The following is a 27152-nucleotide window of genomic DNA, read 5'->3' on the forward strand; positions in this document are numbered from 1 at the left end:
TATGCCTGGAACACAAATTCCAGGCAGCACCTGGAAGAGACAGAGGACCAGTCTGGAGAGGAAGACAGGGTTAGGTTTTGAGGAACTTTGCCTGCTGCATCAAGAGTTAGGATGTTTTATGCAGGAGAGTGGCAACCGCAGACTTCTGCTTTGGAAGCATAGCTCTGGCATCTATGTGGAGAATGGACTTGTGGATGGGTGGGGAGGTCACCACGAGGCTGCCACAGCTCTGAAAACAGGAGTGATGAGGGCTTGAGCTGGGACCAGAGAGGTGGGGCTGGATGGAAGAAGGCAGTGGTGATAGAATCCATGGGAGTGGCTGCAGAAGTACAGGAGAAGTCAGTTTGGGCAACTAAGTCAATGATGATGTCGTTAGCAAAGACTGGGAGAAAGTCTTAACCTCCACCCTGTCAGCTCTTCAAATCCAACTCGTTCTTTTTTTTTTTTGCCAAACCAAGGGCCCTTCCATTATAAGCCTTCTTCTTCCATCCTTGTCTCCTGAGGGACTGCTCTGTTCCTGGAATAGCTGTTCTAGCAGTTAGCAGTGGACGGTTTGCTCCCTAAGCCAGAGGCTGTTATTTCATATGTGTTAGGCCTGTTTCCTAAACTAAGTTATAGGACTGTCATTCTTTTATTTATTTTTATTTTTATTTTTTATTATTCTTTTTGTGGTACGCAGGCCTCTCACTGTTGTGGCCTCTCCCATTGCAGAGCACAGGCTCCGGACGCACAGGCTCAGTGGCCATGGCTCACGGGCCTAGCCGCTCCATGGCATGTGGGATCTTCCCGGACCGGGGCACGAAACCGTGTCCCCTGAATCGGCAGGCAGACTCTCAACCACTGCGCCACCAGGGAAGCCCCAGGACTGTCATTCTTAAGCCCCATGTCTGTCATTCTTAAGCCCCATGTCTTGTGCTTCTCTGATATTCATCCCAGCAACTATCTCACGGTGTGGGCATTTACTAGGTGCTGTCTTCAGTAGGCATTGGGGCTCATGCTGTTCTTGCAGATGAAATCTTAAATATAAAATAGATATAAAGTGAAGGTGCATTGGTTAATGCAGGGGTAGAAGGCTCAGAAGGACCCATGGCTTCTTCCTGTCTAGGGATCCATGAGACACGGTTTGAAAACTTTCGGCTTGGTGGACTGGTCATGGGTTTTGGAATCAGTTAGAGCTGAGTTCGAATCCCTGCTCTGTCACTTACTTGCTGTAATAAAGTAAACTAATGGAGAAACTGCTCCGGCCCTCACTTTCCCCTCTGTAAAACACAGATAACAATAGTTTCATTGTAGGTTTATTGTGAGGACAAAGTAAGATAATGCATGTAAAAATCTCTGGCACCTATTAAATGCTCACTAGGTCATAGTTGTGGGTAAGAATAACAAGACCCTTGCTAACTGATCCCTGCTGAACTGTTGTTCAGTCTAAATAAACCTACTCATGCCCATATTAAGAAATGCCAGGGGCTTCTCTGGTGGCGCAGTGGTTGAGAGTCCGCCTGCCGATGCAGGGGACACGGGTTCGTGCCCCGGTCCGGGAAGATCCCACATGCCGCGGAGCGGCTGGGCCCGTGAGCCATGGACGCTGGGCCTGCGCATCTGGAGTCTGTGCTCCACGACGGGAGAGGCCACAGCAGTGAGAGCCCTGCGTACTGAAAAAAAAAAAAAAAAGAAAGAAAAAAAGAAAAGAGAAAAGAAAAAGAAATGCCACGGTTGGGCACGGAAGTTATGGGTGAGTTTGGGATTCTGAGAGGACCCAGTCTCGTCTTATGCTCCGTCTACTCCATAAACCCGCAGTAGCCTGCCTCTGCATGAAGGCCTATCAATATTTAATGTGCAGGTGTCAGTTGCTGTAAACCGAGCATACCCCAGCACCAGCTTGAATTAATTATATGCAGGAGAGAAAATAAAATGCCTTTTTCTCAGAGCCCCAAGTTTCACTGGCTGCACCAAAGCCTGGAAACCACAAGGTGAACCTTCCGCTGATGGAGGACCCTGCGAAGAAGCTGAACCAGAAGAGTGACGGCAAACCCCGGAAAGTACGATTTAAAATCTCTTCCTCCTACAGCGGCCGGGTGTTGAAGCAGGTCTTTGAGGATGGGCAGGAATTAGAGTCGCCAAAGGAGGAGTACCCTCACAGTTTCCTCCAAGAGTCCCTTGAACCAATGGATGGTGTTTATGGGTCTGGGGAAGCCCCCAAACCCCGGTCGTACTCCCCTAAGCTGACTGCTCAGAGGATCAGCGTGTTTCGAGAGGGTAGTGCCTACACCTTGGCGAGCAGCCAGCCTTTCTTCAATGATTACAAGGCGAATGACCGTAAGGTTGGTATTGCCCCTGGTGTATAAGCTTTAAGGACTAAACTGTGTTTAGAGAAACACCTGAATTGTTCAGATTTGTATCTCGCTCCTGCTCTGGTACTGACCAGAGCTATAGGTGCACCAAATGTGAAGCCGCTCTCAGAATAATATTCCTGGGATGAAAATAACATTCTTGTTGACTACCTATTGGGAAGTGCAATACGCATCGCTAGTATTCAAATTCCATCCAGGGTAGCAAATTGTAATTGGGTCTTTGGCTGGGTAATCTTGGTAAGTAAATGAAATAGAGATGCAGCGGTTTTCAGGTTGCCAGTCTGCTGTTTTAGAAACTTATGCGACAACGAGTTGTTCTTTTTCCTGAAAGAGCTAAGTGTTTGAAGGTGCTTATTGTATTCCAGCCAATTTTTCTGCGTGTGGTTTATCCATGTCTTCTTTTATTTCTTATCTCCCTCCTGCTGCCTGCTTTTCTGTTTGTTTGTTTATTTATTTATTTTGCCTTTCCATTGCTTGTTAACATGAATGCTGGGTAGTGGGAGTCCTGGGAAGAAATGGTGAAAAGCAAATCAGCCAGAGGAAACGTTACACGGGAAGACATTTGAGCTAATATTTCACCTGAAACATGTATTTTATCTGTGAATTTCAGTTACCTTCTCCAGTACCATGGATAATCAAAAGCCCATACATGATCTTCTTTGAAGCTAGAAGAACCTGGAAAATATTCGCTGATTTCCAGAAACTAATAGGAGATGTGTATATGCTCTCTGCCAGTAGGGCCATGAATGCCCTAAAAGAAAAAAAAAATAAAGAGTAAATACAATGATATAATGTACCAGGTTATTAATGAATAGCACACCAGGATATGTTTTCATCTTTAAAGTGTGAAATTCAGATAATTACTCTCTAATCATTTTTATTGTTCGTTTCTTAAGGGAACAGATTATACATCTATAGCAGACAAATGTATTGGCCTTGCTGGCATTGGTAAAAGTGTAATTATGGGCATGTCCACATTTATCAAAGATAATACCAGGTTTCTTCGCGGGCCTCTCACTGTTGTGGCCTCTCCCGTTGCGGAGCACAGGCTCCGGACGCGCAGGCCCAGCGGCCATGGCTCATGGGCGCAGTCGCTCCACAGCATGTGGGATCCTCCCGGACCGGGGCACAAACCCGTGTCCCCTGCATCGGCAGGCGGACTCTCAACCACTGCACCACCAGGGAAGCCCCAGGTTTCTTTTTGATATTAAAGGGGACTGGAATGAACAATCCCTCATGTTAGTGGAGTGACTTAACGCATTACAAAGCACTATCACATTCTATCTCATTGAGTCTTCTTCACAGCCTTGAGGAGAAAGGCAAAGTATGGTCATTTCCATTTTGCAAGTGAGGAAAATTGAGTTCCAAGTTGTAAGGGACCCACCCAATATTATAGGGTCATTAGGTGCAGAGTCAGAATAAGAACCCAGGTCTTCTGATTCCTCATGCCCTTGGCCCTATGGAATGTTCCTTTTGAGAGAATAAGGCCATTAATAATAGTGATAATGATGATAATAATAGTTACCATTTATCAAGTGCTTATTATGTCCTAGGTACTTTGTTATATCCTGTACTTACAGTATTTCTTTTTAACTAAATCTCATTTGTAGCTTTAGAATTTATAAAGCCATAGTTTATATGAACCTCGTACAAGGCCATGGTTTATAATATTGGACTGCTTGACCTTCCTCAGTCATGTGTCATACTTGGCACTTATATAAAAGTATGATTAGGCATGGACTTGATAAAACCAGCTACCGGAGTCTTCCTGGCAGCACCGCACAGTGGTTTTAAACATAGTACTCTAGAGATAAGGTTCAGGGTTTGATTTCTGCTTCATCTGGTTATCCTTGTTTTCTTTGTTGCCTGAACAAATGCCACATCCCACTGCTAGCCTGCCTCTGCTGTGAGAGTGGTCGGGATGGATTCGTGCAGCTCCACCCACTGAAACAGGTTGTCAATGCGGTACTTAGGAAAAATAAGGAAATGAGAGCTGGGAAGTCATGATTTTTCAATAGTGAATCCAACTGTAAAATAACCCTTAGTAAATATCGGCTTTGCGGCAACACTGGGTAGCAGTTAAACGCAATAATTAAATGTAAGGGCTCTGAACTTGAACAGATATTTGTACACCAGTGTTCATAGCAGCACAATTGCCCATACGTGGAAACAACCCAAATATTCATCAGTAGGTGACTGAACAAACAAAATGTGGTATATACATACAATAGAATATTATTCAGCCTTAAAAGGAAGGAAATTCTGATACACGTTATAACATGCATGAACCTTGAAGACCTTGAGCTAAGTGCAATAAGCCGGTCACAAAAAGATAATTGTATGATTCCACTTTCAGGAGGTGCTAGCATAGTCTAATTTACAGAGACAGAAAGTAGACTGGCGTTTGCCAGGGGTTGGGGAGAGGAGAAGGTGGAGTTTAACTGAAGAGTTTCAGTGTGGGAATAGGAAAACGTTCTGGAGACACGTGGTGGAGAGGCTTGCACAATAACGTGAATGTACTGATGTCCCTAGACTGAACCTTAATAAGGTTAAAGTGGTGAATGTTATGCTGTGTATATTTTACCACAATAAAATAATAATCATATAAAGCAAGGCTCTGGTGTCAATTAAACCTGGACTTGATGTCCGTTCCACACACTTACTCTGTGAGCTTGAGCAAGCCACTTAACCTTGTGATAATAAAAGTACCTAGTTTCAAAGATTATCATGGTGATTAAAACTATATGACATTAAAAGGACTTAGCATTGTGCCTGGCACATTGTATATGCTCAGTATATGTTACCTACCGTTGTGATAATGACCAGGTTCTTATCTAGGAAATATGGAGTCTTTTAAAATTTTATGTGATGGATAGAGAAAGTGATTATAAACAATCAGATATTTTAAGGAATTGAAACTGACTATAATTTATAAGTTTCATTAAAAAAATGAAAGGGAAAGGAAGAAGGAAAGTAACATTTATTGAACAGGTACTTTGTGTAAATTATGCAATTTTATCTTCACAGTAATTCTGTGAGAGTTTTACAAATTGGAAAAAAAAGTTTATAGGGCTTAAAAAAACTTGCAAATCTCACACAGTTTGAGAGATTTAAAATCTGAACTCAGGTCTGCCTACCTCCAAAGCCCATTGAGTTTCTAGTACCCACTAGGCATGTCTGCATTTAAACACAGAGCAGTGGAAAGGTTTCATGGTCCCTGAATGGCAATTCCCAGTCCTGTTGCTTTTGACATCAGAGTATTTATGAATGTTTAATCACATAAGTTGCCATTCCGGGCATTGGAAGGACACAAAAAATTCCTGGCTCCATCCTGGTCCTCTATAATGTAAGAGTGGGTATTCCTCACAGGCAATTGGGTGTAACTGGATAATGTGAACTTTAGTTACACCCAGAGAGTTTCCTTAGACACAAGGAAGAACTTGGCTGTCAGGGTGACTGAAACTTAAACACACCTTAAAGGTGATTTGGGACCCTCCGTCTTTGGAGTATCTTAAAAATAAATTGACTATCCTGGGTGTCTCAGACGCTGACCAGCTTAGAGGCAGGAAGTTGGACCAGATGACTGCAATTTTTTTTTTTTTTTTTTTTTTTTGTATATTGAGAATTTTGCCTTGAAAAAACCAGCCCTATGTGTGAAAAAAGCTTCCTAGTAACTGAACCTCTTTGGCTATTACTGGAAAGAGATATGGAACCTTCCAAAAGTGCCACCATCTTTATCTTCTGATGCTCAGAAACTGATAGTCCAGAGTGTGAAACAGGAACCCAGCATGCATCAAACAGTAGGAAATGGAAGCTGCCACATGATCCCCTGAAGAGAGGGAGAGAATACAGGGCCAGGCAGGAAGCTTGTGGCTCCGTAAATAATTATTGAAAACTCCATGGGTGTTTCAAGGAAGGGCACCTGAAGATTGAAGTCCTGCTCAAGCCAGGTTGTGACTGAATGCCTGATGGTTTTAAATAGGAGACTGCTTAACTGTGGCATCTAAATAAATTTGGTTTATACAGTTCTGTAAAAGCAGGGCCAAATATTTCACGCTGGGGAATGTAGTTGTGTAGCGTTATCGTACATGCACTACTGAAGAAGTTTTTAATACTAATGGCAGTAACAATGCCCATCACTTGCATAGTCTCTTCAGCTTTTGCAAACTCTTACATATTCTTCCTTGCACCCTCGCCCCTAGACGTTGATATAATTAGCCTCAGGGATGAGAGTCAAAATATTTAAGCACAGGAACACGGCTCAGTCAGCACAGAAGCCAGCAGAGTGCTGGAGCAGGGTCCTGAGACTGGGGTCTTAAGCATTAATGCCTACATTGCTGGGTTTGGGGATGTGAGAGGCTCCCTGAAGAGAGAGGCTGGGGAAACAGAAAGGCTCTCAGGAGTATCAAGACAGCACCTGATTACCACCCAGTATGGAAATATTCATATATTTTAATAAGTAATTTGTCTCTGGTGGTGCCCACCAGTTGGATGTCAACCCATTTGGGTGAGCAAACAGGTTCTGAGAGGCCAAATGGCTCTCCCCGTCTCACAACTGGTGGACAGTGGAACTGGGATCTAGTGTTGTTTCCCCCCAAGCTATCCTAGCTCTGCGAAACATTTCCTCCCCAGGCTTCTCTACTGCATTGTAGTATTGCCCAAGTTGTTTCTCAGCAAATGATGAAGTAACACATGATAAATCCATACAAGGGAACATAGGCTATTAATAATGATGCTATAGAAGTACATTTATTGACATAAAAAGATTTTCATATTATATGAATAATGAAAACACACATATACACACACACACACACATATATATCTGGTGGTGGTGGGGAATGTTTGTGAATACTACAGTATAGGTGTTAAGAATATGGTTCTTAGGGTGAGACAGACCTGGGTTTGAATCCTGGCCACAAACCCTGAGTAACTCTGTAAACGTGGAAGACTCTTAACCACACAGAACCTCAGTCTCCTTCTCTGTAAAATGTAGAAATCATAGCATCTACCTCATAGGGATGTTTGGGAGGGAAGTGAGGTAATGTTTGTAAAATGCTTAGTATGAAGCCTGACCCAAAATAAATGCTATCCATTATAATAATAGTAGTAATTCAATAAATTGTGTCTACTGTTATTATTTATGCATAAAAATGTTGGAGAAAGATTTATTTATTTTTTTAAAAATACAGTTACTCTATTGATTTCTTACAATCAAATACTGCCAACTAGCATTACTTCCATTCACGCATCATTAAAAACAAAAAGATATTTCCTTGGTAGTTTCAAATGATGCATTATACAATAAACAAAAAAAAAGTTAGAACTTAAAAGTCACCCTGATTAATTATGTAAACTGGTAATTTTTTTTAAAAAAAGCATAACTAATAATTTGGTTGCTGAGAGATTTATTTTTTAAAAGCTTTCCTTTGTATGCATTAAGCACTCACTGTGCCCAGCCCTGCACCAGAGCCCATGGTATGTAGTTGGAATAGAAGCTCTGGACCCTGTGCTGCAGAGTCCTACATTCTACTTACATGATTAATTCAGCTTTGGCTGGTTACCATCAACAGGAAGAAAGAAGCTGGTGTTCAGGGTTTTCAGACAGAGCAAAGAAACCAGAGAATGAACTGTAGCTTTGGGCTGTGATGGGATCCCTAGTGCCAGACCATATCTCTCTTTCCTGGGATGTTGAAGAGGTTCTGCAGCCCTGTATTTGGTGACTCCTGGTGAATCACCATGCTCATTCTTCATTTCTCTAGTCCCCGCCTATTATAGATTTTGGAAAGATAATCATCTACACGAATAACCTGAAAATCATTCGAACTCCAATGGACAAGAGAGATTTCATGAGGAAAATGCTCCAGAAGGAAGAGGAGGCTGAGGAAGAGTCTCTGATGAGCAAAGAAGAAATCTATGGAGACCAGAACGATGGGCCTTTGGCAGAGACGGGAGGCACCTTCCCCCATAACCAGTACCCACAGGTATGTCAGAACGGTTCACTGCCCTGCGCAGAGGTGGCCCTATAGCCGTGGTCTCCAAATTGTTTTCACTGTGCACTATTTAAGTAAGAACTTTTGAATGTGAATACTTATGTCTAAATGTTAAAGATGTTGAGGAATTTTAAGTTGATTATACTCTAGTGGTTTATCATATTTTATTGTTAGCAATAATAGTTATAAGCCCATATTTCAAATACTTATAATTTGAATTATTTTGAATGATTTAAGATCTGATTAGGAACTTATTGTTTTCACTTTGCATTGAGTCTTGTTCTAGAGATGGAAAAAATCAGCTCTGTCCTTATGGGTTTGCTTGTGCGCCTATTATTGGTGGTAATCCTCAACCCACAGTTTCCTTGAAGAAATCTAATAAATCTACTTGTCTTTAGAGTTTGTGGAGATTAGTTTAGTTAAAACTAAGCAATATCATCTGTAAATCCACTAGACCAGACACTAGTGAACCACAACATGTTGTAATATGCTGAAAGTGAACGAATGAGCAGGGTCGTCATTGTCACTTTATGTAAAGTGAGGTCACTTTACATCATGCATACAACAGGGTCCCTTGGGTACCACCTATGTTAAGTGACTGCCCAACTTAGTGAGGGTGCTGGTGTCACCTTGTTTATTAAAAATCAATATAACCATTTCTTCTGAAGATATTATTAAAGCTTAATTTCTTGTTTTGTTTTCTTTAGATAAAAAATAAATATAAATAGTAAAAAATAAATATAAATAGTACGAATGTTTTTTCTCCCCACACGTTTCAGAGGTGTGCACTCCCCACCTTGGAAACCATTGCTCAGACATGCTCAGACAAGCGGGAAGGTGATGACATTCGTTAGTTCACAGTGTGGGGTTGAGAGTGAGAAAAGCAATTTTGGTGAATTTAAGCTAAGAGAGTAAAAGCTTGGAAAGCAGCAGGAATGAATTTTCTCTCTTTAGAGTCCATCTCTTGGGACTTGAAGCTGAACCTCCCATAGGTTAGCGTGATAAAATGGGCCAGGGGCTTCCTCGCACTTGAGTGATGTCAAGGGAATGAGAAAGCCATGACCAGACTCCAGTTCTCCTCACAACCATTCCTGTCTCTTTCCGACCTGATCTCACACTTGATAAAATATAGTTGAAATGCAAATCTGATCATGCCATCCCTTACTCATCGCCCCCCCCCCCGCCCCTGCAGCCAAAAGAAAACAACTTTCAATGGGCTCTTATCACTTGGGATAAAACCAAAACTCCTCACTTGTTCTAGAAAGCACTGTGTGGCCTGGCTTTTTCAGCCTCATCTCTTACACATATCTGCTCATTCTCTCTGCCCTAGACACACTGCCCATCTGGCTACCCCTCAGATGTTCTTTGCTCTGTCCTGCCAGAGGCAACTTCCCTGTGCCTAGAATATTCTCCAGACTCCCTACCTCCTTGCCCACAGATCTCGGCGGAGGCATCACTTCCGCAGAGAGGCCTCCCCTGGTTTCCATGAGGATAAAATCCCATGAGGATAAAAATCCACAAGGATGGACCCCTCAAGGCACCTCCCCCTCCCCCTGCACATGTAATCTTACATTTATTTGTGTGATTGTTTGGTTAATGTTTGCTCTTACCCACTAGGATTTGGTCTCTATGAGGTCAGGGGGCATGTTTATGTTGGGTGTAACATAGTAGTTCCAATGCCAAAAAAAATAGAGCCTGGCATATAATAGGTGCTCCGTAAATATTAGATAAATGTTTGTGGAAAGAATACTGGAATTTGGAAGGAAAGTGCCAACTGATAAGAAACATTCTGCCTCTGCCTTCTCTCGCTTTCTACAGAGCACTATTCAGAGCCTAGCATAGCAGCAGTCAGACAACTAAACTTTGTGATCCAAAGCATGACCATCCCACTTTAAAATTCATTAATTCTAAACTTTTCCATACCGTATGGTAACTTGGAGCATGCATTTTCAGAAGAGGACCAGAAATGCAGGTCACGTTGCAGGCCTGAATGAAAAAGCAACAACAAGCCTGCTATGACAATTACCTTTAAATTCAATTTGGAGAGAACTGTGTTTTTTAGCTATAATGCCATAAACCAAGACAGATGTGTGCAGCAGAAAGTTGCTGTGAAAGGTTATACTCCACTTGCCTGTCCTTTAAGCTCTATTTTATTTATTTATAATTAATTAATTAATTGATTGATTGATTGATTGATTTTTGCCTGCGTTGAGTCTTCATTGTTGCACGCGGGCTTTCTTTTTTTAGTTGTGGCGAGCGGGGGCCACTCTTCATTGCGGTGCATGGGCTTCTCATTGTAGTGGCTTCTCTTGTTGCGGAGCACGGGCTCTAGGCACACGGGCCTTAGTAGTTGTGGCACTCGGGCTTCAGTAGCTGTGGCTTAGCAGGCTCTAGAGTGCAGCCTTAGTAGTTGTGGTGCTTGGGCTTAGGTGCTCTACGGCCTGTGGGATCTTCCCAGACCAGGGCTCAAACCCATGTCCCCTGCGTTGGCAGGCGGATTCGTAACCACTGCGCCACCAGGGAAGTCCCTAAGCTCTGTTTTAAATTGCTATTTGTTTTCCCCATCCCTCATGCAGTAAATGCCCAGACAACTTTTATTGTAAAACAGAGGGTCAAAGAACATCAAGGAGCCCATTCTGACCAAGAGACTCTTTGTTGTGTTATATGGAACAGGGAAACAGTAGGACCTTGATGAAAGAGCAGGGAGGGCTAAAAGCCAGGCCATGCTTGAACGTCTGTATTAACTATAAAAGAAAAGGAGAGGAATAATTGAATTGAGCCACAATTAAAAGTAGAAGGGGAAAAATCTGACCCTGTATTCAGTGGATTTGAGACCATAAGTCATCTGGGCTTCTTTATGCTTTATGTGATCTTATCTTTGAAACAGAATAATAATAATAATAATAATAATAATAACAACAACAACTGCCATTTTTTGAGGGTTCATGTTAGCCAGGCCCCATGCCCAGTGCTTTCCATGCAGTAGTCCATTTCATTCTCACAAGGACTCTGTGAGGTGGGTATTATCTGTAGTCTCATTCTGCAGCTGGGGAAACTAAGGCTCAGAGAAGTTAAGTAACTCACCGGAGGTCACCAGAATCAGTAGTCAAACCCAGGTCCATCTGTCTACCAATCTCATGATCTTAATCACTCTGCTGATCGGCCTCCAGATTGGTGCTGTTTACTATCTTCAGGGCCACACAAGCCTTTGAGTCTCTGATGAAAGCTGAGACCCCTTTTCTTGGTCATGGAGCTAGTGAGAGGTGGTTTGGGTAGGTTGTTGGGTTCTAGAACCTAAGTTACGCTGTGCAGCGATGTTCTATATCTTCTTACTAAATGTTTTCTGAGAAGAATTTTTAAAAATATTGAGACTGGTATGCAGACGCTGATATCATGAATGCCTTGTATAGAGTAGAGGCTCAATAAATACCTGTTGAGTTAACTGAATGATTAAAAAGAGCATATTGAGAGCAAACAGTTGGAGGAAGGGTGGTAACTTAGGATAAGTATGGAAACTCCAGTGAAACCTCTAACAAGGTGTCATATAACAACATGACGTGAGATGAGATTTGATTGATGATTTGTTCTTGTTCTTTATGGCAGGCTCACCAGGTCATTTCACTAATCTTTCAATATCTGGCCTGGCATTCTATGCAAATGAATTTTTGGATCACATGTATAGCATTATGATAGGATTTTACTGGATTTTCTTTGACAACATTGACTTATATCATTAAAATCTCAGTTGAATCAAGTGCAAAACAAAAACTGATGGATTTGGCAGAAAAATGAACCATGGCAATTTGCTTTAAGAATATTTTGGCAAATATATTTATTCTGCATACTTTAAGGGAAGAAAACCAATTTCCCCGTTGTTAACGTATCAGAATAGGGCAACAATCAGTAAAATATTAACAAAAGGGGGCATGGACATCATCTGGGATTTTGTCAGCTGGAAAATGACCTCCATTCCCTACATCTAGAATAAATAAAATTTAATACCTACTTAGGCACTTTGCAGTGCGGTGGGGCTATTTTTAGAATGTAGGCCTCCCTTTTCAGAGATGATTTTTATTCTTAGGTTACAAAAGAAAGCTGTGTTAGCTGGTCGAGGCACCCAGTGAACTTCAGCTGTCTTGTTAGTTCCTAGAATTTAAGAACACTAAGCGATCTCCAGACATCATTGTTTTGTTTGTTTATTCATTCAGCAAGTATGTGAACAGCAAATATTGTGCCAGGTACTATGCTAGATGTCAGGAAGTGATGGGGAGAGGCACGAGCCCAGAACACTTCCTGTCTAGTCAACAGGAACTTTCAGGGGAGTGTGAGACCTGCCAGGCTAGGGGCAGTAGAGGTGGGGTGGGACTCCTGGTCCAGAGGTACGGGTGGGCAAGGCTTCCTGGGGGGAGTGCTGCTAAGCTGACATCTGAGAACAGGTAGGAGCTGGCTGGGTTGAGAGTGGGGAAAGTTCCCTCGACACCAGCTAGAGAGAGACCTAAGGATGAATGCCTGATGAGAGAAGTAACTGACGATGTACGTCAGCTAAGGAGATTTTTTTTTCAATAAATTTATTTATTTATTTATCTAACTATCTTTGGCTGCGTTGGGTCTTCGTTGCTGCACGCGGGCTTTCTCTAGTTGCAGCAAGCAGTGGCTACTCATCATTGTGGTGCGCGGGCTTCTCATTACAGTGGCTTCTCTTGTTGCGGAGCACGGGCTCTAGGCGCGCGGGCTTCAGTAGCTGTGGCGCACGGGCTTCGCTGCTCCGCGGCATGTGGGATCTTCCCGGACCAGGGCTGGAATCTGTGTCCCCTGCAGTGGCAGGCGGATTCTTAACCACTGAGCCACCAGGGAAGTCCCAGAGATTGGGTTTTAACCTGAAGTTTTTCTGGTGGGCAGGTGTTCATTACAAGGTTTTTTGGATGCTTTCTATGCGGCAATCACAACTGTAGGTTCATGAGATTGATATCCATGGTGAGACCATCCCACAAGCCCGGAGGTAGGACCTATGGTGAGTTCATGCCAGAATCAATAGGCATCTGGATCGGGATTGTGGTTGTAGAGGGGAAACTGAAGAGATTTGAGAGATGTTCAAAAGGTGAAATGGACAGGAATTGGTGCTGAATCTACCTGGTATCGATCTGGTATTACCCCTTATTTCACAGAAGGTTCGTGGTCTGTGCACGGTCATTGCATGGCAGCGCAAAATTGCCAGTTTCCTTGAGATGTCTTAGGGGAAGAGCACAGAGATAGCCAAGGGGCATAGTCTGGTGTCCCTGGCAGGAGGGGACAAGGCTTAGAAGTAAACTAACTTTAATGGAGAACCTATAATATGCCAGATAATATATTAGGGCATTTACATATACTCTCTCATTTAATATTCCAGCTACTCAGAGAGGTAAGCAATATCCCTCCCAGATCACAGGTAAAGAAATTGAGATTTAGGGAGGTTGAGGGAACCGTCCCAGGTGCACAGTTGTTGTCAGAGGCAGGCCTCAGCTCCAGGCTGCTGACTCCAGAGCCAAGCTCTTAATCACAGGGCCTTTTCATGGTTCTCCAAGAGCATAAAGATAAAAGTTCTGCAGGAATTCAGAGCTACGCTCCAAGGGATTGCAACATACATTCATCCGTCCCCTCAGTCACACAGAACAATCCTGAGCACCTGCTGCTGGGCAGCTCCAATGAAGTCTGCATATGGAGTCAGTAGGAGCATGATCTCTGGCGCCCGACCCGCTGGGACCCAAGCCTGCCTCCTTCTCTTCAAGCTGTGTGACCACTGGCACAGAGAGAGCTCTTAGAACAGTGCCCAGGGCATTCCCTGGCAGTCCAGCGGTTAGGACTCTGCACTCTCACTGCCGAGGGCCCGGGTACAGCGCCTGACCCCTCCCAGGTGTTTCACAAGTGTTCACTATTAGTTTGGCAATGAGGAACATTAAGTCCTGCCCTTATGGGCACTGAAATAACATGTCAGATGGTGACAAGAGAGATGAAAAAGGTCAAGTTGTGGAGTTCACGGCCTGGTGGCAGGGGTTGCTGTCTTAGGTCCATCAGGGAAATCTCAGATAAGGTGCTGAGCTTATTCTGTGCCTCTGGCCAGGTCCCTCGTTGGCACGTGTGGGACGCATTTTCCTCTAATTCTGCCCCGGCCTCTGCAGGCTCCCAGTGCTATTTTGACTTGTGTGTGAACAATGGATTTGAACTGCTGCTGTAACTTAACCCTGACCTGTCTCTTGCAGGAAGGGGAACTTCCCGAGGACAACTGCTTTCACTGCCGAGGATCGGGCAGTGCCACCTGCTCTCTGTGCCACGGCAGCAAGTTCTCGATGCTGGCCAACAGATTTAAGGAGTCCTATCGGGCCCTGCGGTGCCCTGCCTGCAATGAGAATGGCCTGCAGCCTTGCCAGATTTGCAATCAATAGCCCGTGTCTTTGTATGTCCGCTTTTATTGCATCCTCCCTAAAGCTATTTGTAATCAACTGCCCCTCCTCCACCTTCTCCTCCACCTTCTCCTCCCTCTCCCAGCAAGGAAGCCACCGTGGCTGCGATCACTTCCACCACTGGCACAACTGAGTTACTCGATGACATTTCGTGAGGCTGGTAACATCTCCATGTGGGTCTAAGTGGCAGAGGCATTTTTGAATTAGAATCTGCTTTGAAACTGGTTTTAAAATGATCCTTCCAGGACCGTGTGCATGTATCTCACTTGACTTAGCTCAGGTTTCTCCTTGCACAAGTGAACAAATAAATGTACAATTCAGGCAGCAGGCTGAAGTCATTTTCCGGTTGGGAGTTATTTGAAAAATTATGCAGAGAGAAAGGAATAAAAAAAGGCAGGTTTCTGATGAACTGCATTCTTGTTGCTTATAATGCATTTCACACAGTTATTGGTCAGATTGCATTTTTTTTTTTTTTTTTTTTTTTTTTTTTGCGGTATGCGGGCCTCTCACTGTTGTGGCCTCTCCCGTTGCGGAGCACAGGCTCCGGATGCGCAGGCCCAGCGGCCATGGCTCACGGACCCAGCCGCTCTGCGGCATATGGGATCCTCCCAGACCGGGGCACGAACCCGTATCCCCTGCATCGGCAGGCGGACTCTCAACCACTGCGCCACCAGGGAGGCCCCAGATTGCATTTTTAATTAAGCAGAAGAGGAAAGGGATGCCCAATGTCGAACGCACTAGCAGGCCACTGAAAACAAAACAGGATGTGTTTGCTTCTTGCTGAAGAGAGGCAAGCTGAGGAGCCCCTTTTCTTCAAAGTCCTGAGTCTCTCCTGTGTGATGTGCTTGGGTAATATGCATGCAGGCAATGAGCAATGCTACTTCTTAGGGCAAGATGAGATAAGACATTTCTGTGTGCCTCTACACTACTGAGGTTATAAGCCAAGTCAAAGCTATTTATGATAAATTTGGTGCTTAAGTATATGGGTGTGTGTGATAACGACTTCTTCCAGCCCCCAAATTATTACCAAATGAATGCATTTATTTTAAGGCTAAGATATAGCCATGATCTCTTCATAAAAGACTGTGGATATTTTATAGGTATCTATTGGAAACTTCTAAAAAAAAAGCTAACCAAGGCTGATATTTAGTAATTATGTTTCTACTGTCTATGAATATGCATACTAAGGATAATTTTTCCTCTTAAAGTTGGTTGTAAAATTAGAAAAATACATTTGTTAATGAATTTTGCAGCTCTAACAGCCATTCCCCTTCCCCCTTGAGAATAGCACTGTAAAATCTGTTATCTATTTATACGCATTGCTTTTCTATGGTAATTATTTTGATTTTCGTAACTTAATTTTTTCAAGATTTGTTTGTTATTCTCTAATATTCAGCTGTTAATATAATTCAACAGTGGAGTGATCTTCAGACAATATACATACTTCTAATAAAAATATTAAACTATTTTTCAAGACCAAGATAATTTTGCCTGTTCTCTTTCAGCCAAAACAATGACACTATCGCTCACCAACTTCCTTTGCTTCTGTACTTAACTATTTCCTGACTCTGTTTATGTTTTCTTACAGCTATTGGCTCTTCTGTCTTTCCAGAATATCAGAGGAAGGAATGATGTCGAGAGATCCTAAGACCTTTAAGTGTATTCTTCTGCTTTTTGACAGGAACATTCGACCACAGATACTGTTTGTTGGACATGCAGGATGGTATTACCAGGTGCTTGATGTGCAGTGTTTCTCAGATGGGCACCACCCTTTGGTATCTTATGGGACTTAGAGTTTCAGTGGAGGAGACATATATAAACAGATAATTACAATATAGTGTGACAAGTTCTGGGAAAGGGGAATTCCAGGGAGCATTTGGAGCACATAGAAGGGACACCTAACGTAGCCTGAGTGGGGTTAGAGTGGCTTCCCAGAGGAAGAGGTGTGAACTCTGTTGGTTTCTTTTCCTTAACCCAAGCTCTTAAGAGCATTTAATACTTGTCATTTCATAATAAATACATCTACTGATTACATTTATTTATTAAGTTAAGTATTTATTGAATACTGTGGATGCATCACTAGACAAAACGGACAAAGTCCTGGTCCCTGTGGAGCTTACATTTTGGTGGGGTGATATTGACAACTAAAATATATGTATTTAGAGACAACTAAAAATATGTAATACAGAATAAAAAGATACTTATCTGATTAAACTATATACGTATGTATATAATGTATAGTGTGTTAGAGAAGGATAAATGTTTGCTGAAAAATAAGACATTGGTGAGGATCGGGAGTTAGAAGGGGTTGCATTTTTTTTTTTTTTTTTTTTTTTTTTTTTTGCGGTACACGGGCCTCTCACTGTTGTGGCCTTTCCCGTTGCGGAGCACAGGCTCCGGACGCGCACGGGCCCAGCCGCTCCATGGCATGTGGGATCCTCCCAGACCGGGGTACGAACCCATGTCCATTGCATCGACAGGCAGGCTCTCAACCACTGCGCCACCAGGGAAGCCGTGGGGCGTTGTGTTTTTAAATTAGTTTTCAGGATATATATAACTGATTAAATTTGTTATAAAGCAAAAAAAAAAAAAAAAAATTAGTTTTCAGGGAAGTGTCCTTGAGAAGGTGTCCTTTAAATAAAGGCTTAAAGGGGACGAAGGAGTTGCGAAGTTATCTGGGGTAGGACTATTCCAGGCAGAGGAAACAGCGCAGGAAGGAGAGCATGGTGTGTCTGAAGAGCAACGAAGCCAGCGTGGCTGGAGCACAGTGAGCAAGATGACAAGAGGAGGTCAGAAAAGAAGGCGTGTGCGTGTGTCGGGACCAGGCGGTGCCTTCTTGTGAAACCGTCGTAAGAACTTGGGTGTTACCGTGAGAGAGGTGCTGCTCTGGATGGGAGCTGTTTTCTGAAACGCCTCACCCTCTCCTTCAGCTCCTTCCTCTCACTGCTGGGGCAGGGGACCTGCAAACTACACTTCCCAGAGTCCCTTGCCTGCTGGCGTCCTCTTAGGTTCTGCCCTGGGAGGTGCTGGCAGGACTGGAAGAAGGGAGAAAGGAGGAGCCTTTCTTGTTTTTCCAGCTGAGGGTCCTGGCAGCCTTTCCCATGTGGCAGCTGCCCTAGCAGCAACGGCAGCTGGGGACTCTGGCTCAGGCAGCTCCTTCCAGCCATGGTCCCTTCAGTGGCTCTGATTGCAGGTTCCATGTCACACCATATTCCCTTTGTTCCTCCAGCCTGAGGGTGGCAGTGGCTTCCTGCAGTTACTCCTCTTTGTCATCAATTCCTTATAATCCGTAGCCTCTCTCTTTGAGATATGTAGAGTGGTTTCTGGTTTCCTGACTGGATGCCGACTGATACAAATGTTTTGAGCAGCAGAGGGTCACCATCTAATTTACGTTTTAACAAGCTCCTTTGGCTGCTGTGTTGAGGGAAGATGCTACAGGGCAAAAGTGAAAGTGGGAGGCCAGTTAGGAGACTACTGAAGTAAGCCTGGTGACAGCTGATGGTGGCCTAGGCCAGGGTGGCTCCAACGGAAGTGGTAAAACTGGTCAGATCGTGGATATATTTTGAAGGTAGAGATATAGGGTCTACTTACTGTCCTTTGTATGCAGAAATATTGCATGTGACCTACTTAACTGTATACAAAACTTTCCTGAATTCTTCGCTTACTAGTGGAGATAAGTTTGCACAAAAATCCGCTTTCTGATTTGTGTACTGCAAGCATTACCAGTGGGTTGGGCAGTGTCAGGGATAGGTTTAGGGCAAGGTTAGCCAACCAGGATGCCTAAGACTATGAGAATTCCTTCAGAGCTAGAGACAGATAAGAGGGTTAGAAAGTATCACAGTGGTGCTGTGGTCAAAATAAAAATAATGCTATGTCCTTTGAAAACTCAAAAAATTTTCAATGAATACATGTTTTCAAAAGGCACACTATCTATCCATTCATTTATATTCCAGCAAGATCAGATTCCAGGAAGCTAAAGTCTAAGCATTAATCTCTTTCTTATTTTGAGATTTAAAAAATATTATACATAAAAGACATTATATAATATCACAGTGTATTTGTATAGTCTTAGTAGCTTTTTTTTTCTGTTTGGTTTCATAGACTTTTGTGTGTACTCTTCTTTTGTTTGTTTGTTATGTGTACTCTTTTAAATCATGCTTCTATTTAATAAAGAATTAATAAGTAGGGGATTCAAAGAGGAAAATACACTTAGTATTTAGCATTAATGAGATTATAATCTTGGGCCTCTGGTCAGCATAATGAGTGAATCTGGCCTTACAGCTCTGGGAGGACTCAGTTGCCTCCTCTGCTACTTCCTCCAGTGACTTTTGGTTCCTGTGCTGGCCCAGGTCAGCTGTATTGCAGAGTTATTTTACTTGTTTATTTTAACAAGTACATATCAGCTGTAGTGTGTGCAAGACACTGTTCTTTTTTTCTTCTTTTAAAATTTTAATTTTCATTATTATAATAATTTTTTTTGAATTTTAGAATTTTATTTATTTTTTTATACAGCAGGTTCTTATTAGTTATCCATTTCATACATATTAGTGTACATATGTCAATCCCAATCTCCCAATTCATCACAAGGCACTGTTCTTAGCACTCCACATTTACTAACACCTTGAATTGTCCTAACAATTGAATTAATTCAGTTTAGGGATCACCTCTTAGTCCTGATGCCAAAAACTCAGCCTCTCTGCACCAGTGCCGAATGGGCTCTTCGAAACAAGAGTTCTGGGTGACGTAGAAAAGAGCAACTTTACTGCTTTGCTAGGCAAAGGGGCCACGGTGGGTTTGTGCCTCTCAAAACTCTGTGTCCCAACCTGGGGAGATTTGGTAAGGAGTTTTTTTTTTATAAATTTATTTTTATTTATTGTTGGCTGCGTTGGGTCTTCGTTGCTGTGCACGGGCTTTCTCTAGTTGCAGTGAGCACGGGCCACTCTTCATTGCGGTACGTGGGCTTCTCATTGTGGTGGCTTCTCTTGTTGCGGAGCACAGGCTGTAGGCATGTGGGCTCAGTAGTTGTGGCGCACGGGCTTCGTTGCTCCGCGGCATGTGGGATATTCCCGGACCAGGGCTCGAACCCATGTACCCTGCATTGGCAGGTGGATTCTTAACCACTGGGCCACCAGGGAAGTCCCTGGTAAGGAGTTTTATAGCAAAGCTTCAAGGGCAGAGTTGCTGATAGGGATCAGAGTGTGTGCAGGGCCTGCTCTCCTTTAATCCGGCCTCCTGATGAACTTCTCTGGTTCCTTTAATGTGGCCTCAGGTAGTCCTGATGAGCTTCTCGAGGTTATCAAACTGTGATCTTCTCTCTGGGACATCTTCCAGTTGGTGGAGGTTTTAGATCTGCAGAAGAGCTTAAAGATATTGTTATGTCCTATATCCCTTGAGGTGGAACCAGGATCCTGTTCCAAAGCTGCACTGTTGTTTCTTGGCGGCTCCGCCCATGTCTCTGCACCCCCTCCCTTCCCTGATTAGCAACTGTTGGAATCTGCCCTTTGGATCTCAGGGAAGGTCATGGAGGCTGGAAACTATTCCCTACAAACAAGAAATGGGGGACACGGAAAGGCTTCCATGCCCAGGAGCCCCACAGGGTCCTGCTCGATTTCAGTCCCACACAGGATGTTCCTTTCCATTGGGTGCCACGTCCACCCAGACTATACACCTGCAGGCCCTTGCTGTGGTCCTCACAAACGTCTTGCCTCACTATGCCTTTGTGAAAGGAACAAGCTGTAGGAAAATGGGGGCTGACCTTATATGATTGTAATGAGGCAATCTAACTCAGCAAGACTACCTTTGCTGACTGTGCTGGCCACTTGCAGCCATCCTGCTGGTCCTTCCTTTCTTTTCTAGTTCAGCCTCTGTTTTTTTTTTTTTTTTTTTTTGCGGTACGCAGGCCTCTCACTATTGTGGCCTCTCCCGTTGCGGAGCACAGGCTCCAGACGCACAGGCTCAGCGGCCATGGCTCACAGGCCCAGCCGCTCTGCAGCCTGTGGGATCTTCCTGGACCGGGGCACGAACCCGTGTCCCCTGCATCGGCAGGTGGACTCTCAACCACTGCACCACCAGGGAAGCCCCCACCCTCTGTTTTTATTAATCTGTTGGGTAGAGTGACTCATCTTCATGGCCCCTATTCCCAAACATGGCTTAGCCTCAAGGCCTATCTGCTTCTCCACAGGCCAAGATCTGCAGGGCCAGGGGTTTTCTTTCACACACCCCACCCTTCTTGGAAGATGCTTGTGGTTTGAAATGACTTATCTTCCCTTCCCTTCCTGTCCAGGGGATTCTGTGGGGTGAGGAGGGCAAGAGTCCATACTCCTGAAACCTTTGCCTCTAGAATAAGTCTACTATTTTTCTGTTTTTTTTTTTTTTTGGCATCCTTGTTTTTTTCCAGATAAGATTCTTCTTGAAGAGAATGTTGCATAGTTAAAATATTTTTTGAAATCCACATAATTTACCTTTCCAAAGACATCAATTAAGCTTACATTTATAGAGAAGATGTTGTTCTTATTCTAAGCCTTCTGAAAACACGAATCGCTGTGGTAAAATATTCATTTAGACCTGTGCCGGTGACATTTATAAAAAACTTCTGTGGTTCACTAGAGCTTAAGCTGAGTGAATTTTATGCTAAAGGTAAATTTGAAAGAAATGTTCACAGTTGTTTTTATCACCTGTCCTCATTAGTTGCGTCTCCTCATTTTCTAATTAACCACAGTGATTATAGAGAGTTTGCATTCCTGCAATTATGTGAGAGAGAAATGGAGTTATGTCTGTGTCAGATTGTGGCATATAATTACTGCCTGTGTTAAAGAACGTGTACAGCCCAGAGAAGAGAAGACTTGGAACCATAATACAGTAGAACTTCCTCATTGCTTGGGGGTGGGACAGTGGGGGAAGGAAGTAGGAGGGGGAAGTTAAATCAGGCCTTGACAAAATTAGAGTCAACCTGTATCTCCTTTAACATGACAAGATTCCTCTTTGTACATTTCCCTTAGCATCACTTTTGTCCAGCTCCCAAGTCCTTCTTTCCCTATTAATGATTAATTCTCAGAAGACTGGGGCCATTAATTCACATTTAGATGCGAATGGCTAGTAGATTATTGACCATGGCTGCTTTTTAGGTTCAAAGTGTTATGCCGTTGAAGGCCTCCTATGAGTCAGGTCATGTGCAAGACACGAGGAGCCAAAAGATGAAACAGACATAGTACCTTTTCTTGGGGACATTATAATCTCACAGGGAACCAGAGATTTTTTTTTGTTTTTTGAGCACTAAAATATTTTATAACAATAAAAGGTAGCTGGAAATACTATATGCTAACAGACAAACGATACATAACTCCTGGGGTAGGAGTCAGCAGCAGGGAGTGTGGCAGAGGCCACACTCTAAGAGCCTTTCAATGGACTGTTGGATGGATTGGGTCTGCTGCTTCAGTTGTGAGCCTTCTTTGATGGTGACAGAACAGGCGATGACAGGCCTGGAGACCCCACAGGCTCGCCCCAGGGCCTGCTTGGAGCACACAAACACGTAGGGCACATTCTTTTCCTCACACAGCAGTGGGAGGTGCAGGATGATCTCCAGGGGCTCGGCGTCTGCAGCCATCACAATGAACTCAGAGATGCCTCTGTTGAGGATTTTGGTGGCCTCATTGGCTCCTTTTTGAAGCTGCTTGTAGTTACATGACTGCTGAACAAGGTCCAATAGTTTCTTGGTGAGGTGGGCATCTGCAAGAGGGTAGGCCTCCAGATTTACATCAGCCTCAGTCATTGAGTCCGCCTCGGCAGTCTCCTGCCTGATGCCGCAAGGACAAAGAAATGACCCCGGAACCAGAGATTTAAATAAATATTTGCAAAATAAAATTATGTTTGCCATAGGAGAGGAAGAGAAGAGAGAGTGGCTAACTCTCCTTGAATTGTGGGTCTCTTTCATTGAGCTATGAGCTCCTTAAGAGCAGGAAGTGTGCCTCATCTATCACTGTATCCCCAGCATCTCCTACAAAGCCTGGTGCATAGAAGGTGCTCAGTAAATGATTGGTGATTTGGTGTTTGCAGAGACATGACATTTGGTTGCACACACATGGCCCTCAGTATATTGCCGTATGGGCCAGTGCCTTGGGAAATTTCACACGTAGACAGCTTCTAAAATGGCTCCCAATGATCCCCACCTTCTGGTAATCATCCTGTGCAATCATCTCCTTGAGTGTGAACTGGACTGAGTGATTTGCTTCAAACAGTAGGCTATGGCAAAAATGATGGGATGCCATCTCTGAGAATAGATTATAAAAGACTATGACTCTCTGGCTTTTCTTGCTTCCTCACCTGATGAAGCCAGCTGCCATGCTGTGAGCTGCGTTATAGAGAGGTCACATGGCCACGAACAGAGGGTGGCTCCTGGCCAACAGCCAAGGAGGAATGGAGGTCCTCAGTCCAGCAACCACTAGGAACTAAATCCTGCCGACAACCACATGTGTGAGCTTGGATGTGTGAGCCTCTGCTCCTTCCCTAGGTGAGCTTGAGACTCAACCAGAGCTGACCTCTTAATTGTAGCCTTGTGAGGGACCTGGGGCCACAACCACCCAGTTAAGCCCTGCCTGGATCCCTGGCCTGTGGGATGCTAAACTTTGAGATAATAAATGTTATTTTAAGCCAGTAAGTTTGGGGACCATTAGTTACATAGGGATAGATAATTAACACAAGGTAAGACTACCTTCTCTCTAGGTCTTTACTGACAGATCATTTCTTTTGTTTTGTTTTGTTTTGTTTTCTTTTTTTTTTTTGACAGATCATTTAAATCCAAAAGGTTTTCCCACGGAGAGGAATACACAGAATCATTTGTTCTTTGTTTAATGTTCAATTTATTAAACTCATGAATCTAATACCCCAAACTGAAAATGAATTTTTTCTTGGAGACTTTAAATATTGTTTACAGATTTATTAAGCATATCATTTAAAACAGTTTAAACCAACTGTAATTATATATTTAGAACAGCTGATCCTTTTAAACACTTTGAAACCATGATTCACAAACATATAAAACAAAGGCTACAGAACTTATTGTTATAGTTTCACTTAAATTTACTCTAAAGCATCAATATCATAGGTTTAATGTCTTTCTTATTTCTCTTCTTGTTTTTCTATATTTGTTTTTAGATACCCTCAGAGTTTCAGCATTATTAATTTTATTCCTTTCCTTGAGTCATAAAATTCTTAGCAGATCCTGAAGAAAAGATAACCTTATCAGAACTGCCTAGATTGCAGAACTTTGGTATATTGACTGACTAATTCTTGATCATACTTGTTTGTTTCTCTCAAGGTGATTCTAACCCAAACTACCTTTCTATATTAAGCTTTTCTATGAAAGCTTAACTCTAAAAATTAACTATAATTTTCTATAGTTAAATTACACCTGTTAATTCCAGTGCAACTATTTCAGGCCTTATCTTATACCTAGGGTTTTAATTTTGCAACCTAGTATTTATCTCTGATTAAAAAAATCACTTGGCCATTCTTATATATAACCTATTATCTTGTCATAATCAAGTATTGATTTTTGTCTCTTAGCATTAAAAATTACATCTCCCTTATTAGCATTGAGATTTAATCTCCTAGGGGTTGAGAGATTAAGTCTGTGTAGTTAGTGTTCCTCTGTAGCTCATCTGGCAAACACCGTGGAACCCCCTTTCTGGTTGGTTATTGTGGGTGCCCACCCAAACTGAATAGTCCTTCTTGTTCTTGGCATCTACGTTTTCTGGGGCTATTTGACTTACAGTGTCCAGTGTTTATTCTTAACAGATAAAGCAGACATATGACTGTGCTTTATAAACATACAAGATTCATAGAAGAAATATCAAACCCTCTTAATTATTAAAATCAATAAAAATAAACATGATCTATTATAGTCACTACTTTCTATTACAGTAATCTTTCGGGCAAGCTTCATAATAACTTTTCTATTTTGAGTCATTTTGAATTCATGGTCTTTCACAAAACTCATCTTGTCCTGTAAACCATGATGATGATTATGATGGAGATGGTGATGGTGATGGTGATGATGATGGTGACGGTGCTTTTGATGCTCAAATTGTAACTTCATCCTAAGAGATGCATCTTCTTTTAAATGGGCAAGAGTAAACTATAGTGTTTAAGGATGCACATTTGGGTGATAAAATCAAAAAAACAAAAAATAAGAAAGTCATTATTATAAAAGTGAGGATATGAGGAAGGGGAAGGGGGTGTGATCAGAATGAGGCTCATGGAAGGAGCTTATGGAATAGGTGGCAAAGTTCTATTTTTTGACCTGGGCAAACATTTGATTTGTGTGTGTGTGTTATATCTGCTCTATTTGTATAATAGTAATTTTATTTAAAAAACTGTCAATGTATGGTCACTGGGGGGCCCTTTATGTTGACTCCTTTATCCTTTATAAACTGCCCCTAATATTTTTGAAAACTCTCTTGCTTTTTGGCAACAATAGGATGTTGGAGAGATGTTCTGAAATTTTTTTTTCCATCATAAATCATGAAATTAGCTACCTTCCAAAGGATTCTGTTTTCTTTTAATAGGAAATAATTCTAAAGACCAGGAGCTGGGCTCTGGGGATGCACATGGAAATGTGTGGGGAGCAAGAATGCATTGCTGTTGCTACTGGGTCACTGAGAGCTGAAAACATACTTATTAAGGTTATTATTTCACACTGATATTTCCAATTTAACTTACGGTATTGCTATTCCATACTTTTCTTGTATTATATAAGGTTTCGTCAACTACAAGCCTTTCTCCTGAATTGACAATCTTTTTGGTCTGATGAAGCTCCTGGATGGAACCAAGAAATGCTTTATATTACATTCTGCTCTTTGGTACAATAATTCCCAAACTTCTGTCAGTCACATAATTCCTAAATTTTTTTCTACAAATTTGCTAAGTTTATAATTTTGTACCATTTATATTATTGTCTTCTTAATATTTTTGTTTAATCAACATTAAAGTGACCTCCTTAAAAGAATGATATTCATATTAGACAATAATATCTGTGGAAATATAAGGTTTCATTAATGGGCCATATATTTTTTCCAGTATCTATTAAGATGGATGTGAGTGTTGGAATTTGAGGAGACTCAATAAATGTCATCTTTCTCACTCAAGTTTAGCACCACCTGAAAGATAGACAAAAATCAGGAAAAAAGAGTTCAAAATATGAGGTTCATTACTAATAAAGGCTGCACTGGGGGTGTTGCTTAGGAGCTGGATGATTACGGGCTCCCTTAGAGTGGACCCCAGGCTTGGACAGACACATCCACTGACAGGCTTGACCTGCAGTGTGGCCCCATTTCCCTCACAGCCAAGGAGGAGGATTCAGAAGGAGACAGATTCAAACAGTAAGGAGAGAAAGACTGAGCTACCATACTTAGTTTTTTCTCCAAACTCACCAATCAGGCAGGAATGAGTAAGGGAGCAGAGAGGGGCCAGGGAACATTAAGCTAATGGATATTTCTGTAAATAAAACACAAATTCAGGGGAAATAATTACTAAAAATACATGTTTGTCCATGTATCGAGTTAAAGCATCTAAGTACAACTTTTGGGAAATGCTGCTATAGTGAACAGTGTTATGATAAAGTGCCTGTGAAGTTCACCTTGTCCGATATTTCTTGGGTACTTTCCCTGAATCTCAATTTATTTGTTACATTTGGAGGAACACATTTAATGTAGAAGAGTCTGTCTGAATCCAAATCAGAGTGAGTCATATTGACAATGTAGTACATATGCCATCTGGATCATTTTTCAGATACTTGTGTTAAATAAACTATCATTATGAAATCATAATCAAAAGGTTCCAGCCCTTCTTATGCCACTGGGTGTTATTTTACCATCACTATTCACAAAGCGACTATACTATGGCAAAATCTTCTGTGTTTTCATTCTTTATTTCCTTAATTGAGTCGGGGACACTTATCCCATTCAAATATTTTGATATGGTAGTTTCCTCTGATCAAACTCCATAGAATGACAGTGCTTAAAGGAAAAAGTAGAGATACCCTGACTCCCCCCTTGTTTTATAGAGATGAGAAGTGAAGGTCTGCAAAGGCAAAGGACTTGTCCAAAGTCACGTCCTACTTAACTGACTTAACCCCAGATTTGGGGTCTTCTAACTCTCAGTTCATTAATTTTTTAATGCTGCCCCTGGGCTGTTAAACATAAAGTCAAAATGAGAAAGCAAGGGGTCTTAGCAGAGAAAAATTATTTCCTATCATTTTCTATCTCTAAAATATATTTTGAATCTCTCCATTCTTTTCCATACTCCATACCATCACCATAGTCCAGTCAACATCACCTCCTACTTGGATCACTGAAGTAACCTCAAAACACGTCTTC

The 27152-nt window shown here is 42.4% G+C and overlaps 2 protein-coding genes across 2 annotated transcripts; one reads left to right on the plus strand and one right to left on the minus strand.

Moving 5' to 3' along the window:
- Positions 1 to 1985: 1985 nt before the first annotated feature.
- GRXCR2 (glutaredoxin and cysteine rich domain containing 2) lies at positions 1986 to 14763 on the plus strand (the record flags this gene model as incomplete). The annotated part of the gene is made up of 3 exons (XM_082621726.1): positions 1986 to 2321; positions 8114 to 8335; positions 14581 to 14763. The coding sequence occupies 3 exons, from the start codon at positions 1986 to 1988 to the stop codon at positions 14761 to 14763; spliced, it is 741 nt and encodes a 246-aa protein (XP_082477852.1).
- A 7372-nt stretch (positions 14764 to 22135) lies between these two features.
- On the minus strand, positions 22136 to 22570 carry LOC309805358 (NHP2-like protein 1; the record flags this gene model as incomplete). Its single annotated transcript, XM_082623283.1, has 1 exon — positions 22136 to 22570. Exon 1 carries the CDS (start codon positions 22547 to 22549, stop codon positions 22136 to 22138), a length of 414 nt encoding a protein of 137 aa, XP_082479409.1. The 5' UTR covers positions 22550 to 22570.
- Positions 22571 to 27152: the final 4582 nt, after the last annotated feature.

Source organism: Mesoplodon mirus (genome assembly GCF_964341445.2).
Source record: "Mesoplodon mirus genome assembly, chromosome: 5".
Classification (NCBI taxonomy): Eukaryota; Metazoa; Chordata; class Mammalia; order Artiodactyla; family Ziphiidae; genus Mesoplodon; species Mesoplodon mirus.